The sequence below is a fragment of the Gopherus evgoodei genome, chromosome 10, assembly GCF_007399415.2.
Source record: "Gopherus evgoodei ecotype Sinaloan lineage chromosome 10, rGopEvg1_v1.p, whole genome shotgun sequence".
Taxonomy (NCBI): domain Eukaryota; kingdom Metazoa; phylum Chordata; order Testudines; family Testudinidae; genus Gopherus; species Gopherus evgoodei.
In genome coordinates, this window is record NC_044331.1 from 70,014,788 (window position 1) to 70,031,950 (window position 17,163).

Genomic DNA, 17,163 nt, shown 5'->3' on the forward strand with positions numbered 1-17,163 from the left:
GAAGTTTGAACTTGTCTCTGTTCAGCTCAGTGGGGTCTGAACTCTGATACCAATCACAGGTGACAGCACTGACATTTATTTCATGGCTTATTATTTTATTATAAACCTACCCAGGAGCTTAGAAGTATGAGTTGTCCCCTGTGCAGCTGGCAAAAGTTCTAGCTTCTCTCTGATGTAAATGGATTTATTGCATTTTCAGCACAAAATTCTGTGACTGGCCACTCAACCTCGTCCATGATTATAGGGGCTTTAAAACTACTGTGACAATGCTGGGCAGTGCCTTCATTTTCAGAGAGCTGCCATTGGTCATCTCTGACTCCCCAGCTGTTAGATGACAAAGTATAAAAAAGGAGGGGTATCTTTGGCATCGTTTCTTGTGATTTCACTCATGCTATATGTATATAATTTCTAAAGAACTTTGGGATGAGAGGTGCTATATAACAAATGTATATTGTTGTTATGAATGACTAGGACTAGCTCTGTTAAAATAGACTATTTAAATGTTAGATATGATAATTGAAAGATGGAAACATTGATTTTTGTAGTAATAAATGGTGAACTGGGAAGACCACAGTGGGGAGTGGGTTTTATATTGGTTATGTTTTTCTTGGGGGGCAAGGAGTGGCTGGCTTTTAAAGAGAAAAAAATCTGACTGTTGCCAAAAAGAGGATGTCATTCCTCCTTGTTTTAAAACAATGGATTTAAATTATGGGCTAGATTTTGACACCCTCACTAAGGGAGAGTGGAAATTTCCTTAGCAAATGGTCCCATTGAAATCAGTAGGGCTACTCTCAAAATAAGATATTACACAGTATGAATAAGAGTGTTTGAATCTGGATCTGTATGACGTTGCAAATCCAGACTTCAGCGAGTTCTTTGTTAGATGGTGACTGACTCTTATTTAAAGATTTAGAAGCATTTTCTCTCCCTTTTAAATGTTTCCTGTGTCATTTTTCAGCAAGACATTTCTTGCATGTTGTTTTTTGTAAGTTTAACTGATTCAAAATGTCGTTTGAGTGACAGCTCTGTCTGTACAGAGTAATCTTTACATTTTTTCTGTAAAATTATGATTATTAATAGTTTATATAATAGTACATTAAAGCTACTTGTAACTTGGCTCAGTACCCCTTTGTATGGACACCAATACTAAAGATTGCTACTTGGAACATCAGACTATGATAGACAAAGACAATACGTTTTGATTTGAAAGAAGAACAGCTCTCCTTTCAAAAGAGCTTGCCCAGTATGACATTGACATTGCAGCACTCAGTGAAACTAGATTGGCAGATAAGGCCATTATTACAGTATCAGCTGGGAGTTTGGAAGGGGAAAGAACCACACAAGGATAGAATCCATAGAGTGGGAATTGCCATCAAAACCAAACTCTGCAATGTCTTGAAGACTTCCCAATAGGCGCCAAGAAACTCTCGTTACCGCTAAATAAATCATGATTTACTACCATCATGAGTGCATATGTCCCACCTTCACAAGCCCCGACGATGCTAAGGAATGATTCTATCCCAGAGGTTGGCAAACTACAGCCCATGGGACCGTCCTGCCCGGCCCCTGAGCTCTTGGCCCGGGAGGATTGCCCCCAGCCCCTCCACTGCTGTGCCCCCCTCCCCCACAGCCTCAGCTTGCCCCACTGCCAGCGCAATGCTCAGGGGGGTGGTGCTACAAGTTCCTGAGGAAGCGCAGTTGCAGAGCCTGGCCTGACCCAGTCTCTGTGCTGTGTGGCGGTGGTGTGGCCCGGCTCCAACCAGGCAGCACAGCTTTAGGCCACCAGCCACTTTTTTTAAACAAGAGACTTTCCTGTGTGTTTTTCAAGGGAGAATTTAAAATTCCCTATATTTTATTGTTCATAATTCTGCCTCATTCAAAATACACCCACATGAGACATAGCTTTGCTTGTACCATTTATATGTAGAATTGCAATATAAATAATAAATGTTATATTCATGCTGCCTGTGGATCTCAACAGTGCATAAGCTAAGACCTTGATTCAGTGAGACCGGTCTGACAGAAGGAAGGCTGACACAGGCTGCTTCCAGGGAGGGGAGTAAAATGAGCCCTGCCCTAGCTTCCAGCCAGATTCCAACTATAGATTAAAAGCCTTTCTCTCTTTCGAAATTATGGGGCAATATAAAGAACCTGAGCACACTTGGGAACATCAGCATGCTGTTCCAAGGCTTCCTGCTATCCTGGTGCTAGCTGATAGACATCCACAGAACAGAGTTTTCACCCACATTTGCAAGGAAGAGCCAGGACAATTACTAACTGTAAGTAGTAAGGTACTTTATAGCTTTTCTGCATCTTTTGTGATCAGGATTGCAGTGGGGAAGCTAAAGATGAACCCACCATATTTGGACTTAGTTAAATATAACCCTGAGCATATTTACATTGATTATATACAAGTCTTGAGGGAATCACTCAAAATAGCCTCTACAAATTGAAAGAAACAGAAGGAGTGATGTAATAGATAATGGAAACAAATTTCTGACTGGGAATTCCATACAGCACTTAAAATGCAATGATCATTTTCTAACACTGGCTGATGGTGATGAACGCACTGGTGCCAAAAGTGGTTTTAAAAACAGATTTTGTGTAATATCCTGCTTGTGAAAGAAAGTTTCTTGAGGAACTCTCCAGTTCCTTGGGGAACTATTGGCTCTTTTGATCCAAGTAGCTGGTCAAAGGGGGAGGGATAGCTCAGTGGTTTGAGCACTGGCCTGCTGAAACCAGGGTTGTGAGTTCAATCCTTGAGGGGGGCCATTTGGGGATTTAGTTGGGGATTGGGCCTGCTTTGAGCAGGGGGTTAGACTTAGATGACCTCCTGAGGTCCTATCCAACCCTAGTATTCTATGAAAGTTTGGGGCCCTGAGTATGTTTCACCTGGGAATAGAAACTGGCAGCAATCAGGTATTTCTTTGGACCAATCTTATTTATTTACAAGGAATGTACAAAACCCTGTGACTCTGAACACAGAAGGAACCAAGAATGAAAGGAGCAATTTCTTAGCTTACCAAATGTCTTTAGCCAACATCAAACCCAAAAGCACTCTCAAACTTTTTCTAGGGTCATGCTGTTCTTACAGGCTCCTGCTTGGCTTTCTTGCCTCTCCCTGTTCTTAGTTTCTGTGTGTTCTCTTCTACCCACTGTGACACTACTCCATATTCTTCGCAGTATTATTATGATATGATTATGACATAATCAAAGTCATGTGAGATATTGGAAAGGTTATAATTTACTGAATATGATTATCCTATTCTTATGCATGTATCATTTTTGTATCTGAAAGTAGGAATAGTGACTATGTATCTGTATCACAAATCTGTTTACACCTGGGGAAAACCCACTAGGCAAAAGATTGTCAGTCTAGATGGCTGGCTGAGAAGAGCCCATTCAGGCTACAGGGCCATTAGGAGAAAACAGTAGGTCTTAGAAGAAGTTAAACTCCCACCAGAGAGTCTTCCTGAGGATGCTACAAACAGCCTCCGAGCAATGGCTGCTGTGGCACTATAAAGGCAATGTGAACAGGTCACCTGGTACTGGACTCCATCGTGGAATACCAGTGTTTTTCCACTAACTGGTGTGGGAACGAAGCTTGGAGACAAAGGGTTCCCACCATATGCAAAAGCTATTTAAGGCAGGGGAGCGACATCATCAAGGTTCTTCAATGACTCCCCACTCAAAGAGACTCCTGAGAACACCTGAGGAACAAGGACTGACATGAGGGGAAGTGCTGGACTCAGTCTGAAAGGGAATTTTAGCCTGTGAAAGGAACACCTGGGGATTTTAAGCTGAAAGCAAGTGCAGCTTGTCCCTTAAGAGCCTGCAGCCTGGTGGAATCAACATTTAGGGTGAGAATTTGCTACTTATATCCAATCCCTTTAGTAGATTAAGCTTATATTGTGTTTTTGTTTATTTGCTGGGTTGTCTGCTTTGATCTGGTTGTTATCCCTTATCATTGCTTAAAATCTGTCTCTTGTAGTTAATATACTTGTTTTGGCTTTATCACAAACCATTGTGTGTGAGGGTCATAACTTGGAGCAAAAAGCTGTTGTATATTTTCTCTCCACATTGAGGGAGGGGGTGAATTTCATGAGCTTATGCTGTATAGGTCTCTGCAGCCAGGGCCAGCTCCAGGCACCAGACGACCAAGCACCTGCTTGGGGCGGCACCTTGTCAGGGGCGGTCAATCTTCGGGTGGCAGGACGGCACTCAGGTTTTTGTTTGGTTTTTTTTTTTGGTTCGGCGGGGTAACGTTTGAATCTTTTTGTTTGTTTGTTTCGGCCGGGCAGCACTTGGGGGTTGTTTCGTTTCAGCAGGGTGGTGCGGTGCTCAGGGGAGTTTCGGCGGGGCAGGGCAGCACTGGGGGGGTTGTTTTGGCGGGGCAGAGTGGCGTGGGGGGGGCTGTTTTGGCGGGGCGGGGCAGCGCTTGGGGGAGTTGTTAGGGCAGAGCAGCGCTTTTTTCTTGGGGCAGCAAAAAAGTTAGAGCCGGCCCTGTGTGCAGCACAAGATGGGACAATTTTGCATTTACACTCCACAGGGGTGTGTGCACATGAACAGCTGGGCAGTTCCTTAGCTGTAGCCTCCCCATGCAGAGGTGATCACAGCATCTGTATGTACTGCAGCTGGGTGTGCTGTATGTGTATGTGTGCTGAAGCCTGAGAGAGGGCTTGGCCGGGTGGTCACGGCAGAGCAGTATAAAGGGAGCCCAAGCTGGTGGCTCAGGGGAGCTCAGTGGTACCCCACTTCCAGGTGGCATCCCAGGGGGAACCCATCACACTCACACCCACAACCTGCTCACAATACCTAGTCAAATGCCCCCCCACCTGGTGCTAGCTTCTGGGCTCACTCTGTTTAGACTTTGTTTGATGTGTGGCCCCTGAACTGTTTCTTACAACTGACTTAAATGGAGGACTCATTCACCCATCAGTTTAAAGAGGTTTTAGCTCAACTCATAACACCACCTCAAACCTCAGCTTTGTCCATCATCTCAATGAGGCCTAAAATGGTGAAACATGATAACCCATCCCAAATAGAAAGAAAGAAAATAAATAACTTAACAAATTAAAGCTGGTACAAGCTTAACTATTTACATATCTACAGAGTATCAGGGTAAAAAGAACAGGAGTACTTGTGGCACCTTAGAGACTAACAAATTTATTTCAGCATAAGCTTTCGTGGGCTACAGCTCACTTCTTCGGATGCATAGAATGGAACACACAGACAGGAGATATTTGTACATACAAGGAACATGAAAAGGTGGAAGTACAGATACCAACTGGAAGAGTCCAATCAATTGAGATGAGCTATCATCAGCAGTAGCCCAGGAAAGCTCTTTTTGTTCTTTTTGAGGATACAGACTTAACACAACTGCTACTCTGAAATTTCTCAGGGTATTTTCACATTATCAACATGAAAAAAAAAATGCTTTTGTGGCTTTTCTCTCCCTGGCTTTCCTTTCAGTGTTCTCCTAAGGCATGTCTATTGTTTCTGTGGAACTTGTTGGCTGTGACAGTTCCTGCCCATTTTGTTCAAGTGAGGGACTGCTTACTGTTACAGTTTTCCTAGCATCAGTATCCACAGTTACATGCTCAGATCTGGAGGGCAGCCATGCTGAAATCTCTCCCCCACTGATACCACCTTGCTTGGTCCTTAGATAACTTTTGGTTTTATCCTGTGCACCTCTTTGTTTTCATTATTGTATAGGGTTCCTCCCAAGGTTTATCCAGCTGAGGGCTTCTACCCTTCCTCTATCTAGTATTGTGTCTCAGTTTCCCCCATATTTTGCATTGCTACCCAATGGGGAAGGGGAGAGAAGGATTAAGTTTGCTTTCAGGACAGATTTAGGGATGGTCTACAGTAGACAATTAGATCAACCCAGTTATGTCAATTAGGGGTGTGAAAGACCTACCCACCTGAGCAAAATAGTTAAGCCAGACTAAGGGTTTGGCTACACTTGCAGGTGTGCAGCGCTGGGAGTTAAAGCTGTCTTCTTACAGGTGTGTAGAGAAAGTGCTGGAGTGTGGCCACACTTGACAGCTACCAGCACTGCAGTGTGGCCACATTTGCAGTGGTGTTGGGAGTGGTGCATTATGAGCAGCTATCCCACAGAGCACCTCGTCCCATTTTGGCGCCATTTTGGTGCTGTGGGTTGTGGGAAGGAGGCGGAGGGGGCAGGTCATTCTGCTTCCTGTCCCAACGTCCTGTGATGCTCATAGACTTTAAGGTCAGAAGGGACTGACCTCCTGCACAAAGCAGGCCACAGAATCCTACCAATCCACTTCTATAACAAACCCCTAACCTATGTCTGAGTTATTGAAGTCTTCAAATTGTGGTTTGAAGACCTCAAGCTGCAGAGAATGCACCAGCAAATGACCCATGCCCCATGCTGCAGAGGAAGGCGAAAAATCTCCAGGGCCTCAGCCAATCTGCCCCGGAGGAAAATTCCTTCCCGACCCCAAATATGGCGATCAGCTAAACCCTGAGCATGTGGGCAAGACTCACCAGCCAGCACTCAGGAAAGAATTCTCTGCAGTAACTCAGATCCCATCCCATCTAATATCCCAAAGATCAATTGCCAAAATTAAGCTATCCCATCATACCATCCCTTCCATAAACTTATCAAGCTTAGTCTTAAAGCCAGATATGTCTTTTGCCCCCACTAATCCCCTTGGAGGGCTGTTCCAGAACTTCACTCCTCTAATGGTTAGAAACCTTCATCTAATTTCAAGTCTAAACTTCCTAGTGTCCAGTTTATACCCATTTGTTCTTGTGTCTACATTGGTACTAAGCTTAAATAATTCCTCTCCCTCCCTAATATTAATCCCTCTGATATATTTATAAAGAGCAAGCATATCCACCCTCAACCTTCTTTTGGTTAGGCTAAACAAGCCAAGCTCTTTGAGTCTCCTTTCATAAGACAGGTTTTCCATTCCTCGGATCATCCTACTAGCCCGTCTCCGAACCTGTTCCAGTTTGAATTTATCCTTCTTAAACATGGGAGACCAGAACTGCACACAGTATTCCAGATGAGGTCTCACCAGTGCCTTATATAACGGTACTAACACCTTATCTTTGCTGGTGCATCCTAAAACTGCATTAGCTTTTTTAACGGCCATATCACATTGGCGGCTCATAGTCATCCTGTGATCAACCAATACTCCAAGGTCCTTCTCCTCCTCTGTTGCTTCCAACTGATGTATCCCCAATTTGTAACTAAAATTCTTATTATTAATCCCTAAATGCATGACCTTGCACTTTTCACTATTAAATTTCATCCTATTACTATTACTCCAGTTTACCAGGTCATCCAGATCGTCCTGTATGATATCCCGGTCCTTCTCTGTGTTAGCAATACCTCCCAGATTTGTGTCATCCGCAGACTTTATTAGCACATTCCAGCTTTTTGTGGCAAGGTCAGTAATAAAAAGGTTAAATAAGATTGGTCCCAAAACTGATCCTTGAGGAACTCCACTAGTAACCACCTTCCAGCCTGACAGTTCACCCTTCAGTACAACCCGTTGGAGTCTCCCCTTTAACCAGTTCCTTATCCACCTTTCAATTTTCATATTGATCCCCATCTTTTCCAATTTAACTAATAATTCTCCATGTGGAACCGTGTCAAATGCCTTACTGAAATTGAGGTAAATTAGATCTACTGCATTTCCTTTGTCTAAATAATCTGTCACCTTCTCAAAGAAGGAGATCAGGTTGGTTTGGCCCGATCTACCTTTTGTAAAACCATGTTGTAATTTGTCCCAATTACCATTGACCTCAATGTCCTTAACTACTTTCTCTTTCAAAATTTTTTCCAAGACCTTACATACTACAGATGTCAAACTAACAGGCCTATAGTTACTCAGATCACCTTTTTTCCCTTTCTTAAAGATAGGAGCTATGTTAGCAATTCTCCAGTTGTACGGTACAACCCCTGAGTTTACCGATGGATCGCTTCACATCCCAGCAATCTCTGTTTTTCCGTCCACGTTTGGCGCCATCTTGACACTCTCAATGATTTCTGTGCAGTGCAATTTCTGTGGGAAATGGAACCCGAACTGCTAAGGAGTATGCTGACGAGTCTCGCCAGCACATCATGTGTGGCAATTGAGCTATTCCTTAAGATACAAAGTGATGAGGAGTCTGATGATGATAGCGAGTCACCTGACGCATATGACACTAAATTGCTTCTGGCATTCACAGAAATGCTCAGCACCTTGGAATGCCGCTTTTGGGCTCAGGAAACAAGCACTGAGTGGTGGGATCACATTGTCATGGAAGTCTGGGATGATGAGTAGTGGCTGCAGAACTTTCAGATGAGAAAAGCCACTTTCATGGGACTGTGTGCTGAGCTCACCCCCACCCTGCGGCGCAAGGACACGAGATTGAGAGCTGCCCTGACGGTGGAGAAGCGGGTGGCTATTGCAATCTGGAAGCTGGCAACTCCAGACAGTTACCGATCAGTCGGGAACCAGTTTGGAGTGAGAAAGTCGACTGTTGGAATCATGTTGATGCAAGTTTGCAGGGCCATTAATCGCATCCTGCTAAGAAGAACCGTGACTCTGGGGAACATGCAGGACATTGTGGATGGTTTTGCACAAATGGGTTTCCCTAACTGTGGAGGGGCGATAGATGGGATGCATATTCCTATTCTGGCACCACCCCACCTTGCATCCAAGTACATTAACCGGAAGGGGTATTTCCTTATGGTTCTCCAGGCACTTGTGGATCACCGTGGGCGTTTCATTGACATTAACACAGGCTAGCCTGGAAAGGTGCATGATGCACGCATCTTTCAGAACACTGACCTGTTCAGAAAGCTGCAGGCAAGAACTTTTTTCCCAGACCGGAAGATCACAGTAGGGGACGTTGAAATGCCTATTGTGATCCTTGGAGACCCTGCTTACCTGTTAATGCCTTGGCTCATGAAACCGTATACAGGCAAGCTTGACAGGAGCAAGGAACGGTTCAACTACAGGCTGAGCCGGTGCCGAATGACTGTGGAGTGTGCTTTTGGCTGTTTAAAGGGGCGCTGGCAATCTCTATATGGGAAGCTAGACTTGGGGGAAAGCAGCATCCCTGCGGTTATATCCGCATGCTGTACCCTCCATAATATTTGTGAAGGGAAGGGTGAAACATTGTCAGGCATGGACCTCCGAGGTTCAACACCTGGAGGCTGAATTTGCACAGCCAGAGAGCAGGGCTACTAGAGAGGCCCAACACAGGGCTTCAAGGATTTAGGGATGCCTTGAGGGAGGAATTTGAGGCTGAAAACCAACAGTAAGGTTTGGTGCCTTGCACAGGAGTGAAGTGCAGTGGTTACAATGTTAGTAGGAATCTGTTTTTCCTAAGCTGATTTGCAGTGCCTGTTTCTTTCCTGGGCTAAGGTATCTTTGACTTTCTGCAATAATAAAGACTGTTTTCAAAGCCAAGAATTCATTTATTGAAAAGAAAATAACTTTACTGACAGACAAACAACATTTTGGGAACCTAAAAGGGCAGGGGGTTGGGATGGGGAACTGTACAGTCACAGGTTTGAATATGTCCTGTCTGGAGTGCTGTGCAATGACTGCTGCACTTCAGGATGCCTATACTGCATGGTGATAGGGGTTGAGTGCAGAGGGTAAGGGTCGTAGTTCTCAGGGCTGGTTGGTGAACGTACAGGTGTTGGAGGCAGCTGGTGGTGGTAAGAACCTGGATGCTGGGGAAGGGGGTTTGGAGCTGACATTGGGGCACAAGTGAAAGAATTTTGGGATGGGGGGGAGGGGCTGGCGCAGTAGTGCTCTGCCTGCATGGCTATGAGCACCTGGATAGAGTCCGCTTGGCGCGCCAGGATACTTATCTGCTGCTTTGTGCTTTTCTTCCTGGCTGCTGCGTTTCTCTGACAGATCCTGCTTTCCTTGTCTCTCCAGTCCTGCAGTTTTTGATTCTCTGTGTCAGAGTGATCCATAACTGCTTGAAGTAGGTCGTCTTTGCGTTTTTGCGGCTTCTTCCGGAGGTTTTGAAGTCTTTGAGCTGTTGATAACCTGGGCAGCCGAGAACTCAAGATTGCTTGTGGAAAGGCAAAAAAGGCAACAGTTAACAGAGGCAGCATTGTTTATATCTCAGACAGTTATTCCCACACAGTGAAGGAGTAACATTCTTCACAATCACATAATTTTCCCATACCAAAGACAGCGCACATAACCCACAGGAGCCCCGAAATGGTGAGTAAGGGGGACTGATTGCTTCAGGGTTGTACTGTCCTCAGGGTTTCTGTGCGTTGGGGAAAGCAAACAGCTGCAGTGGGCACCTACACTGAACACTCTCCCAACATTTTCCACAGGAGTTAATCCTGGAAGATATCTCGCTGCTGTGGGTCACCTGGGAAGAGCGTGAGGGTCTTCTACAGCAATGCGGATTCTGCTCTGGCCCCTATGCAGCTTGCCTGTGTGCAGCAATGCTCCCCCCACCTCTCACTATTCCACATCTAGGCATGCATGCAGAACCCTCCCTCCTCTCCCGAAAAATGTCTATCCTGAAAATAAAAGCTGCTTACCGGGAACCAGCTCCTCTGTTTGTCCTCCACCAAGTACCGGCTGTTGCGACTGGCTACCTTCCTCATGGCTTGAGGAGCTCCTGGCTGCATGCCTCCAGGGACTCCAGGGTGTCTCCCCCCACCCCAGTACCCTCACTCTTGGTTTCCTCCTCCCCCCACCCCACTCTGAAGTGTCCATCATGGTCCTTGGATTGGCAGTGGGGTCACCCCCAAGTATCACGTCCAGCTCTTTGTTAAAACAGCAGGTCATGGGAGCAGCACAGGAGCAGTGGTTTCCCTTGCGGGCTTTGCAATAGGCACTCCGCAGCTCCTTCACTTTAACCCTGCACTGCAGCACATCCCGGTCATGGCCCCTTTCCAGCATGGCCCTTGATACCTGCCCAAAGGTATTGTAATTCCTACAGCTGGAGTGCAGCTGGAACTGCACAGCTTCCTCCCCCCAAACACTGATGAGGTCCAGCAACTCGCCATTGCTCCATGCTGGGGCTCGTTTGGCGCGTGAAGGCATGGTCACCTGGAAAGATTCACTGATTGCACTCCACACCTGGCTGAGCAAACAGGAAGGGGATTTTTAAAATTCCTGGGGCATTTAAAGGGTGGGTCACCTGAGGCCAGGGCAGTAGAGTTCGAACTGATGAGCAGAGTGGCTGAACAGGCATTCTGGGATACCTCCGAATATCTCTGGAGGCCAATAACAGCACTTTTGGTGGCCACACTGGCGGAGCAGCGCTGCATCACCAGCGCTGCAGTCGTTATTCCCCAGGCCGAGGTGGAGTACAGCCAGCGCTGTAGCCAAGGAGATACAGCGCTGTATGTGCCTTGCAAGTGTGGACAGTGAGTGAGTTGCAGTGCTGTAAAGCCACCACCAGCACTGCAACTCTCCAGTGTAGCCAAGCCTCTAAGTCTCCATGTAGACAGCAATAGGTCAACAGAAAAATTCTTCTGTTGACTTAGTCATTGGTGAATTACTATGCCAAAGGGTGAAGTTTCAATTGTAGAGAAGCCCTAAGAGAAATAGACGTGTGTGTCACTGTCTGGGCAGAATAAATAGAATCATTAAGAAACTGGTTGAAACAGACCCAGATCAACAAGGGGTCCTGAAAAACAATGCAAGCTCCAATGACTCGTGATCAACAGTGGAGGGCTGGCCAAGGCACTTTGGAACTCAGTATGACCCTGCCCGGGGACAACCAATAGACATGTCCAACAGGAAATAAAGTATAGGCTCTACAAGAAGCTGTAGCTTTGACCAGGGCAGACTGGGAGGTTCCCAACTCAGGACAGGAAGATAGAGTCAAGGATGAAGTCCATCACAGCTTGGCTGATGGTACTGACTTACCCTAGATGAACTTCTGCCTCTCGTTGCTAACCTAAAGGCTTTCCGATTATGTATGCCAGGTAACAAATTGTTCTCTTGTTTTGAAAAGGCCGTCTGAGTCACTGTAAATGTTCACTCAGATCATTGCACCCTGAAGGGTACAGTACAAGCCTCCCACAGGAATCTGGCTGGATCTGGATTTGCTTCAGGGAGCCTGTAACAGTGCAGGACTCACCTCAGCAGTGCCTCCTGCTGGTCTTCTTGGGAATTAGCTCTTCAGCCTCCAGAGCACCCCATTGCCGCTTGGCCCCCATGTCCCTCTTAGACCCAGTGCCCCACTATCTGGGGTGCTGCAGCCTGGCTGTACACCCCTCAGTCTCAGGGTCTCCCCTCCCTAGGGAACCCCCAACCACTATCCCCACCTTGACTCAGTATAAGGCTACTGCCAGTCATCATCTAGCCCCCACACCCTGGGGCAAACTGCAGTATCAGCCTACTCAACACTAGTAAGGTTGGGTTTGGACCTGCTGCCTTTGCCTACCCCTGGCCTGCCCTCTGCAACCTTCAGTACCTATTTGCCTTATGCTAGGCCAAAGCCTGGGACTTTCCAGGCTGGAGCTCCCCAGCTCCTTTGCTTTTCTCCAGCCCTGCTCCACTCAGGTACCCTGTCTCTAGCTCCCTGCAGCCAGGCCCATCTCCCTCTATAACTATAGAGAGAGACTGCTGAGCTCCTGGCTCCCAGTCTCTTTTATATAGGGCCAGCTGAGGCCTGACTAGGGCGTGGCCCAGCTGTGACTGCTTCTGCAGTCAGTTTAGTAGCTTTTCCCCTGCCACAGCCCTCTCCCAGGTCTATCTTTAAACCCCTCAGGGGAGGAGCGGGTGACCACCCGGCTACAGAGCCACACAGAGAAACAGGGATCACTAGTGCTGAAGGCTCAGTTTTGGAGGCTGAGGGCCTGTCCCTGTGGAACTGTGTGAGTCCTTGGAGTCTGGCACATTAAAGGGTCAACTCTTAAGAGACTAGTTACAGGCTGGGATATAGATTAGGCCCTGTGGACCTCTGACAGGTCCCTCCCAAGGGTTATCCAGTTAATGGCTTCTACCCTTCTTCTTCCTAGCATTATGGAACAAGACCAGATCCCCTCTTTTAAAATATTTCCCATTTGACCTTACATCATAGAGTCTTTTCATTTTATCAGAGTCTATCCTCAAATTTTTCCTAGCAAATGTGTGAACTCTTTCAATTTTGGGTTGTAGTGTTTCTACATAGTCCAAGTCCCTTTGTCCCTTTTCAGGAACTCCAACCAAGAGGTCTGCTGTGGTCCCTAGCTCATGCCCAAACATAAGGAGCACTGGATTATACTTTGTACTCACTGACCGCTGTTTATAAGCCATCAAAAGGAATGGGATGTGCTGGTCATTAAGAACATAAGAATGTCCATACTGGATCAGACCAAAGGTCCATCAAGCTCAGTATCCTGTCTTCCGACAGTGGCCAATGCCAGATGCCTCACAGGGAATGAACAGAACACAGCATGCTCCATCCATGCTCATCCTGGCTAATGGCCAGTGATGGACCTATCCCCACTAATTTCTTTTTTGAACCCTCTTGTAGTTTTGGCCTTCACCACATCCCTTGGCACCAAGTCCCACAGTTTGACTGTGCATTGTGTGAAGAAATATTTCCTTTTGTTTGTTTTAAACCTGCTGCCTACTAATGTCATTGGGTGACCCCTAGTTCTTGTGTCATGTAAAGGAGTAAATAACATTTTCTTATTCACTTTCTCCACATCATTCATAATTTTATAGTCCTCTATCATATCTCCCCTTAGTCGTCTCTTTCCAAGCTGAACAATCCCAGTCATTTTATTCGCTCCTCGTATGGAAACTGTTCCATACCCCTACTCATTTTTGTTGCCCTTCTCTGTACCTTTTTCAATTCTACATATATCTTTTTTGAGATTGGGCGACCAGATCAACATGCATTATTCAAGATGTGGGAGTATTTATGTCCAGCAGTTTTAAGATAATGACATAATCTCATCCCCCTGTTTTCACTGTATTTATTACAACCAGCTGATAGCTCCCATCTCCTATACAATATTTAATCTTTAAATTCAAAGTTTTATCTCTCTATGACTAGAAAGCTTTTACTGGAGTGTTGTGAGGAGGCACTACATTCCAGGGTGTCTGTTTGCCAGTTGATTTTCCAAGGGTAGGACTGGAAGGGATCTCAATAGGTCATCTAGTCCAGTCCCCTGAACTCAAGGTAAGACTAGACCATTCCTGACAGGTGTATGTCTAACCTGTTCTTAAAAACCTCCAGTGATGAGATTCCACAATCTTCCTAGGTGATTTATTCCAGTGCTTAATTACTCTGACAGTTAGGAAGTTTTTCCCAATGTCCAACCTAACCCGCCCTTGCTGCAATGTAAGCCCACTGCCTCTTGTCCTATCCTAAGAAGTTAACTAAGACAATTTTTCTCCCTCTTCACTGTACTTGAAAACTATCATCATGTCCCCCCACTCAGTCTTCTCGTCTTCAAACTAAACAAACTCTATTTTTCAATCTTTCCTCATAGGTCATGTTTTCTAGACCTTTAATCATTTTGGTTGCTCTTCTCTGGACTGTCTCCAATTTGTCCACATATTTCCTGAATTGTGGCACCCAGAAATGGACACAGTACTCCAGTTGAGGCTATGTTAGCACAGAGTAGATGGAAGAATTACTTCTCATGTCTTGCTTACAGCGCTCCTGCTTAATACATCCCAGAATGATGTTTGCTTTTTTTTTTTCTTTTTTGCAATAGTGGCTTGTGATCCACTATAACCTCCAGATCCCTTTCCGCAGTTCTCCTTCGTAGACAGTCATTTCCTGGTTCCATATATGCACAATCAATTTTTTCCTTCCTAAGTGTAGTAATTTACTTTTGCTCAATTCAATTTCAATTTATTTATTTCCCACCATTTCTCCAGTTGTCCAGATCATTTTGAATTTTAAGCACTTGCAACCCTTCCAGTTTGGTATAATCCACAAACATTATAAGTGCACTCTTATTATCTAAATCATTCACGAAGATATTGAACAAAACAGGACCCAAGACCAATCGATCCCTGTGGGACCTCACCTCCTAATAACTTCATAAATATCTGCTTTAGTTACCTGTGGTAAATGAAATAACCAAACAATCATTCCTTTTCTAATATAGCTGTAAATCTAATCTGAAAAGTTTTCAAAATAAATCACTGTTTAAAAATGTGTAGTGTGTACCTTCTAAAAATGAAACCAACATCTATCTCTGAGTTGTGAAGAATATGTATTAAGGTTATAACAACCAACAAGAATGCACTTTTATGTAGAAATACATGATTGTGTAAAAATACATGATTTGATTTAAATCCCCATTTGATTTAAATCAAATCCACCCTGCTGGCTTGACTTTATTCTTAATTTTTACACTGTTTGTGTGGTAGGGAAGAAGTATAATGAACGTGCTTGTCAAAGAAGCTGGATGGGTAACTGTGGAGATAAATAGGGCGCCTGGGCTGATTTAATGCACTCTAACATGCAAATATAGACAAGGCCTCTGTTCGTGTCTCCTCAGAACACACACAGCACAAGCAATAACAATGCAGACCTCCTGTGCCTGCACCAAAACCTGGAGAGACCACCCTAGAAGTAATGGAATTAGTATAACTCCTTGCCCATTCAGTTGTCATTCTGCTGAGGCTGCAAAGGTGCCAAGTGCAGTGGTGAATTTTATCATGAGGATAGATGCTAACAGAAACTGGACAGAGATCCCTAAACTCATTTGCACAGGCAAATAGTCATTAGATGGTAACAACTGTTGATTGTTATTATTAACAGGAAATTTGACACAAAATGGAATAAAGTAATATATACAAGCAGTCTGGGACATTCTGCTATAGTCTTTGTCTTGATCAATTATAAACTCATCCTTTTTTCTTGTATGCTATGGTAATATTTATATAGGACATCAATATATGCAAACGTTGTGAACCTTTTCAGGGTACAATATTGCCAATAAACTATTTTTAAAAATATTTTATAACTAATAAGCTGTTATTGTGCAATGTTTGCAGAATGCCAGCATTTCTTTTCATTTCACATGAAATTTGTGATGAAAAAGAAAAAGGACTAACACTGAACATATCAATAAGCATTTATATTGGTTACTCTCTGTACCTGGAAATCCTGCAACTAATATTATGATTTCTCTTTATGCCTTCTAAACAGGTTAGATAAAGAAAACCTTTGCAGTCGTGAATGGAGCTTTGTAACACAAAACTTAGCGGAATTATCTGCACCCAAGAGCTCTGTGAAGGAGTTTTCAAAATGGTCTCTCAATCTGTAAACATGACACATATTTGGGCTGATGAGGTACTGCCCCACTGGAGCCAATCATCTGACTGCAGACTGAATGGACAAGCTGGACCACATTTGAAAAGCACAAAGGCATTGGTGACAGGAGGTGGAGGCTACTTTGGATACAACCTAGGGTGTGCTCTCACCAAATTAGGAATCACCGTTGTTCTTTTTGATATACAAAAGCCTAAATGGGAAGTTCCTAATGGAGCCATGTATTTCCAGGTATGATAAAATTACATTCGAACAACAATCAAATTAAATGAATTGTTCTACTCTTGTGCACAACAGAACTTGTCATCTCAGCAGTTTTCATGGAACACAGAACTGTCATTAGAAAGTATGTGGAAGATTTCCAGCTGGTGTAAATCAGAGTAGTTTCATCAAAATTAATGGAGCACTGCCAGTTTACACCATCTGAGGATCAAGCTGTCAGAATCCACTAAAAAGAATTTTTTCCCATATTTTAACAAACCAAAAAACTGCAGCGTATATATGAACTAATCATCTAGTGGTTAGATGATTAGTTCATATATACTCTCATCTAGTGGTTAGAGTAGCAGATTAGACGTTGGAATGCCTGGATGGTCTATTCCTGGCACTGGAACTGTTGTGTGATCTTGGGCACTTCATTTCACCACTCTGTGTGCCTACACTTAAACTGTAAACTGGCTAGATCTAATATTATTTATCTGACTCATGGGGTGTTCTGAAGCTTAAAAAAAATCATATTTGTGAAATGCGTTGAGAAATTGAGGTGCAAGGTGTATTATTTTATTAGCTCTGTGATAGTAGTCTGAGTCACATCTGATGTTGAAATCTGACCACCCTGCTATAGAACTTTCATATTTGTTTTTATATCCATCCAGAGGGATATGATCTACCCTGAAACTTTGCACGGAACTAGATTATGTC

The 17,163-nt window shown here is 44.5% G+C and overlaps 1 protein-coding gene across 1 annotated transcript in view; it reads left to right on the top strand.

The window, feature by feature from the left end:
• VWA3A (von Willebrand factor A domain containing 3A) overlaps positions 1 to 16,183 on the top strand; it is a 98,013-nt gene extending 81,830 nt beyond the window's left edge. The window contains exon 34 of the mRNA XM_030577895.1: positions 16,120 to 16,183. Coding sequence (XP_030433755.1) covers positions 16,120 to 16,128 — 9 coding nt within the window. The 3' untranslated portion in view covers positions 16,129 to 16,183. The remainder of the gene's footprint in view (positions 1 to 16,119) is intronic.
• Positions 16,184 to 17,163: the final 980 nt, after the last annotated feature.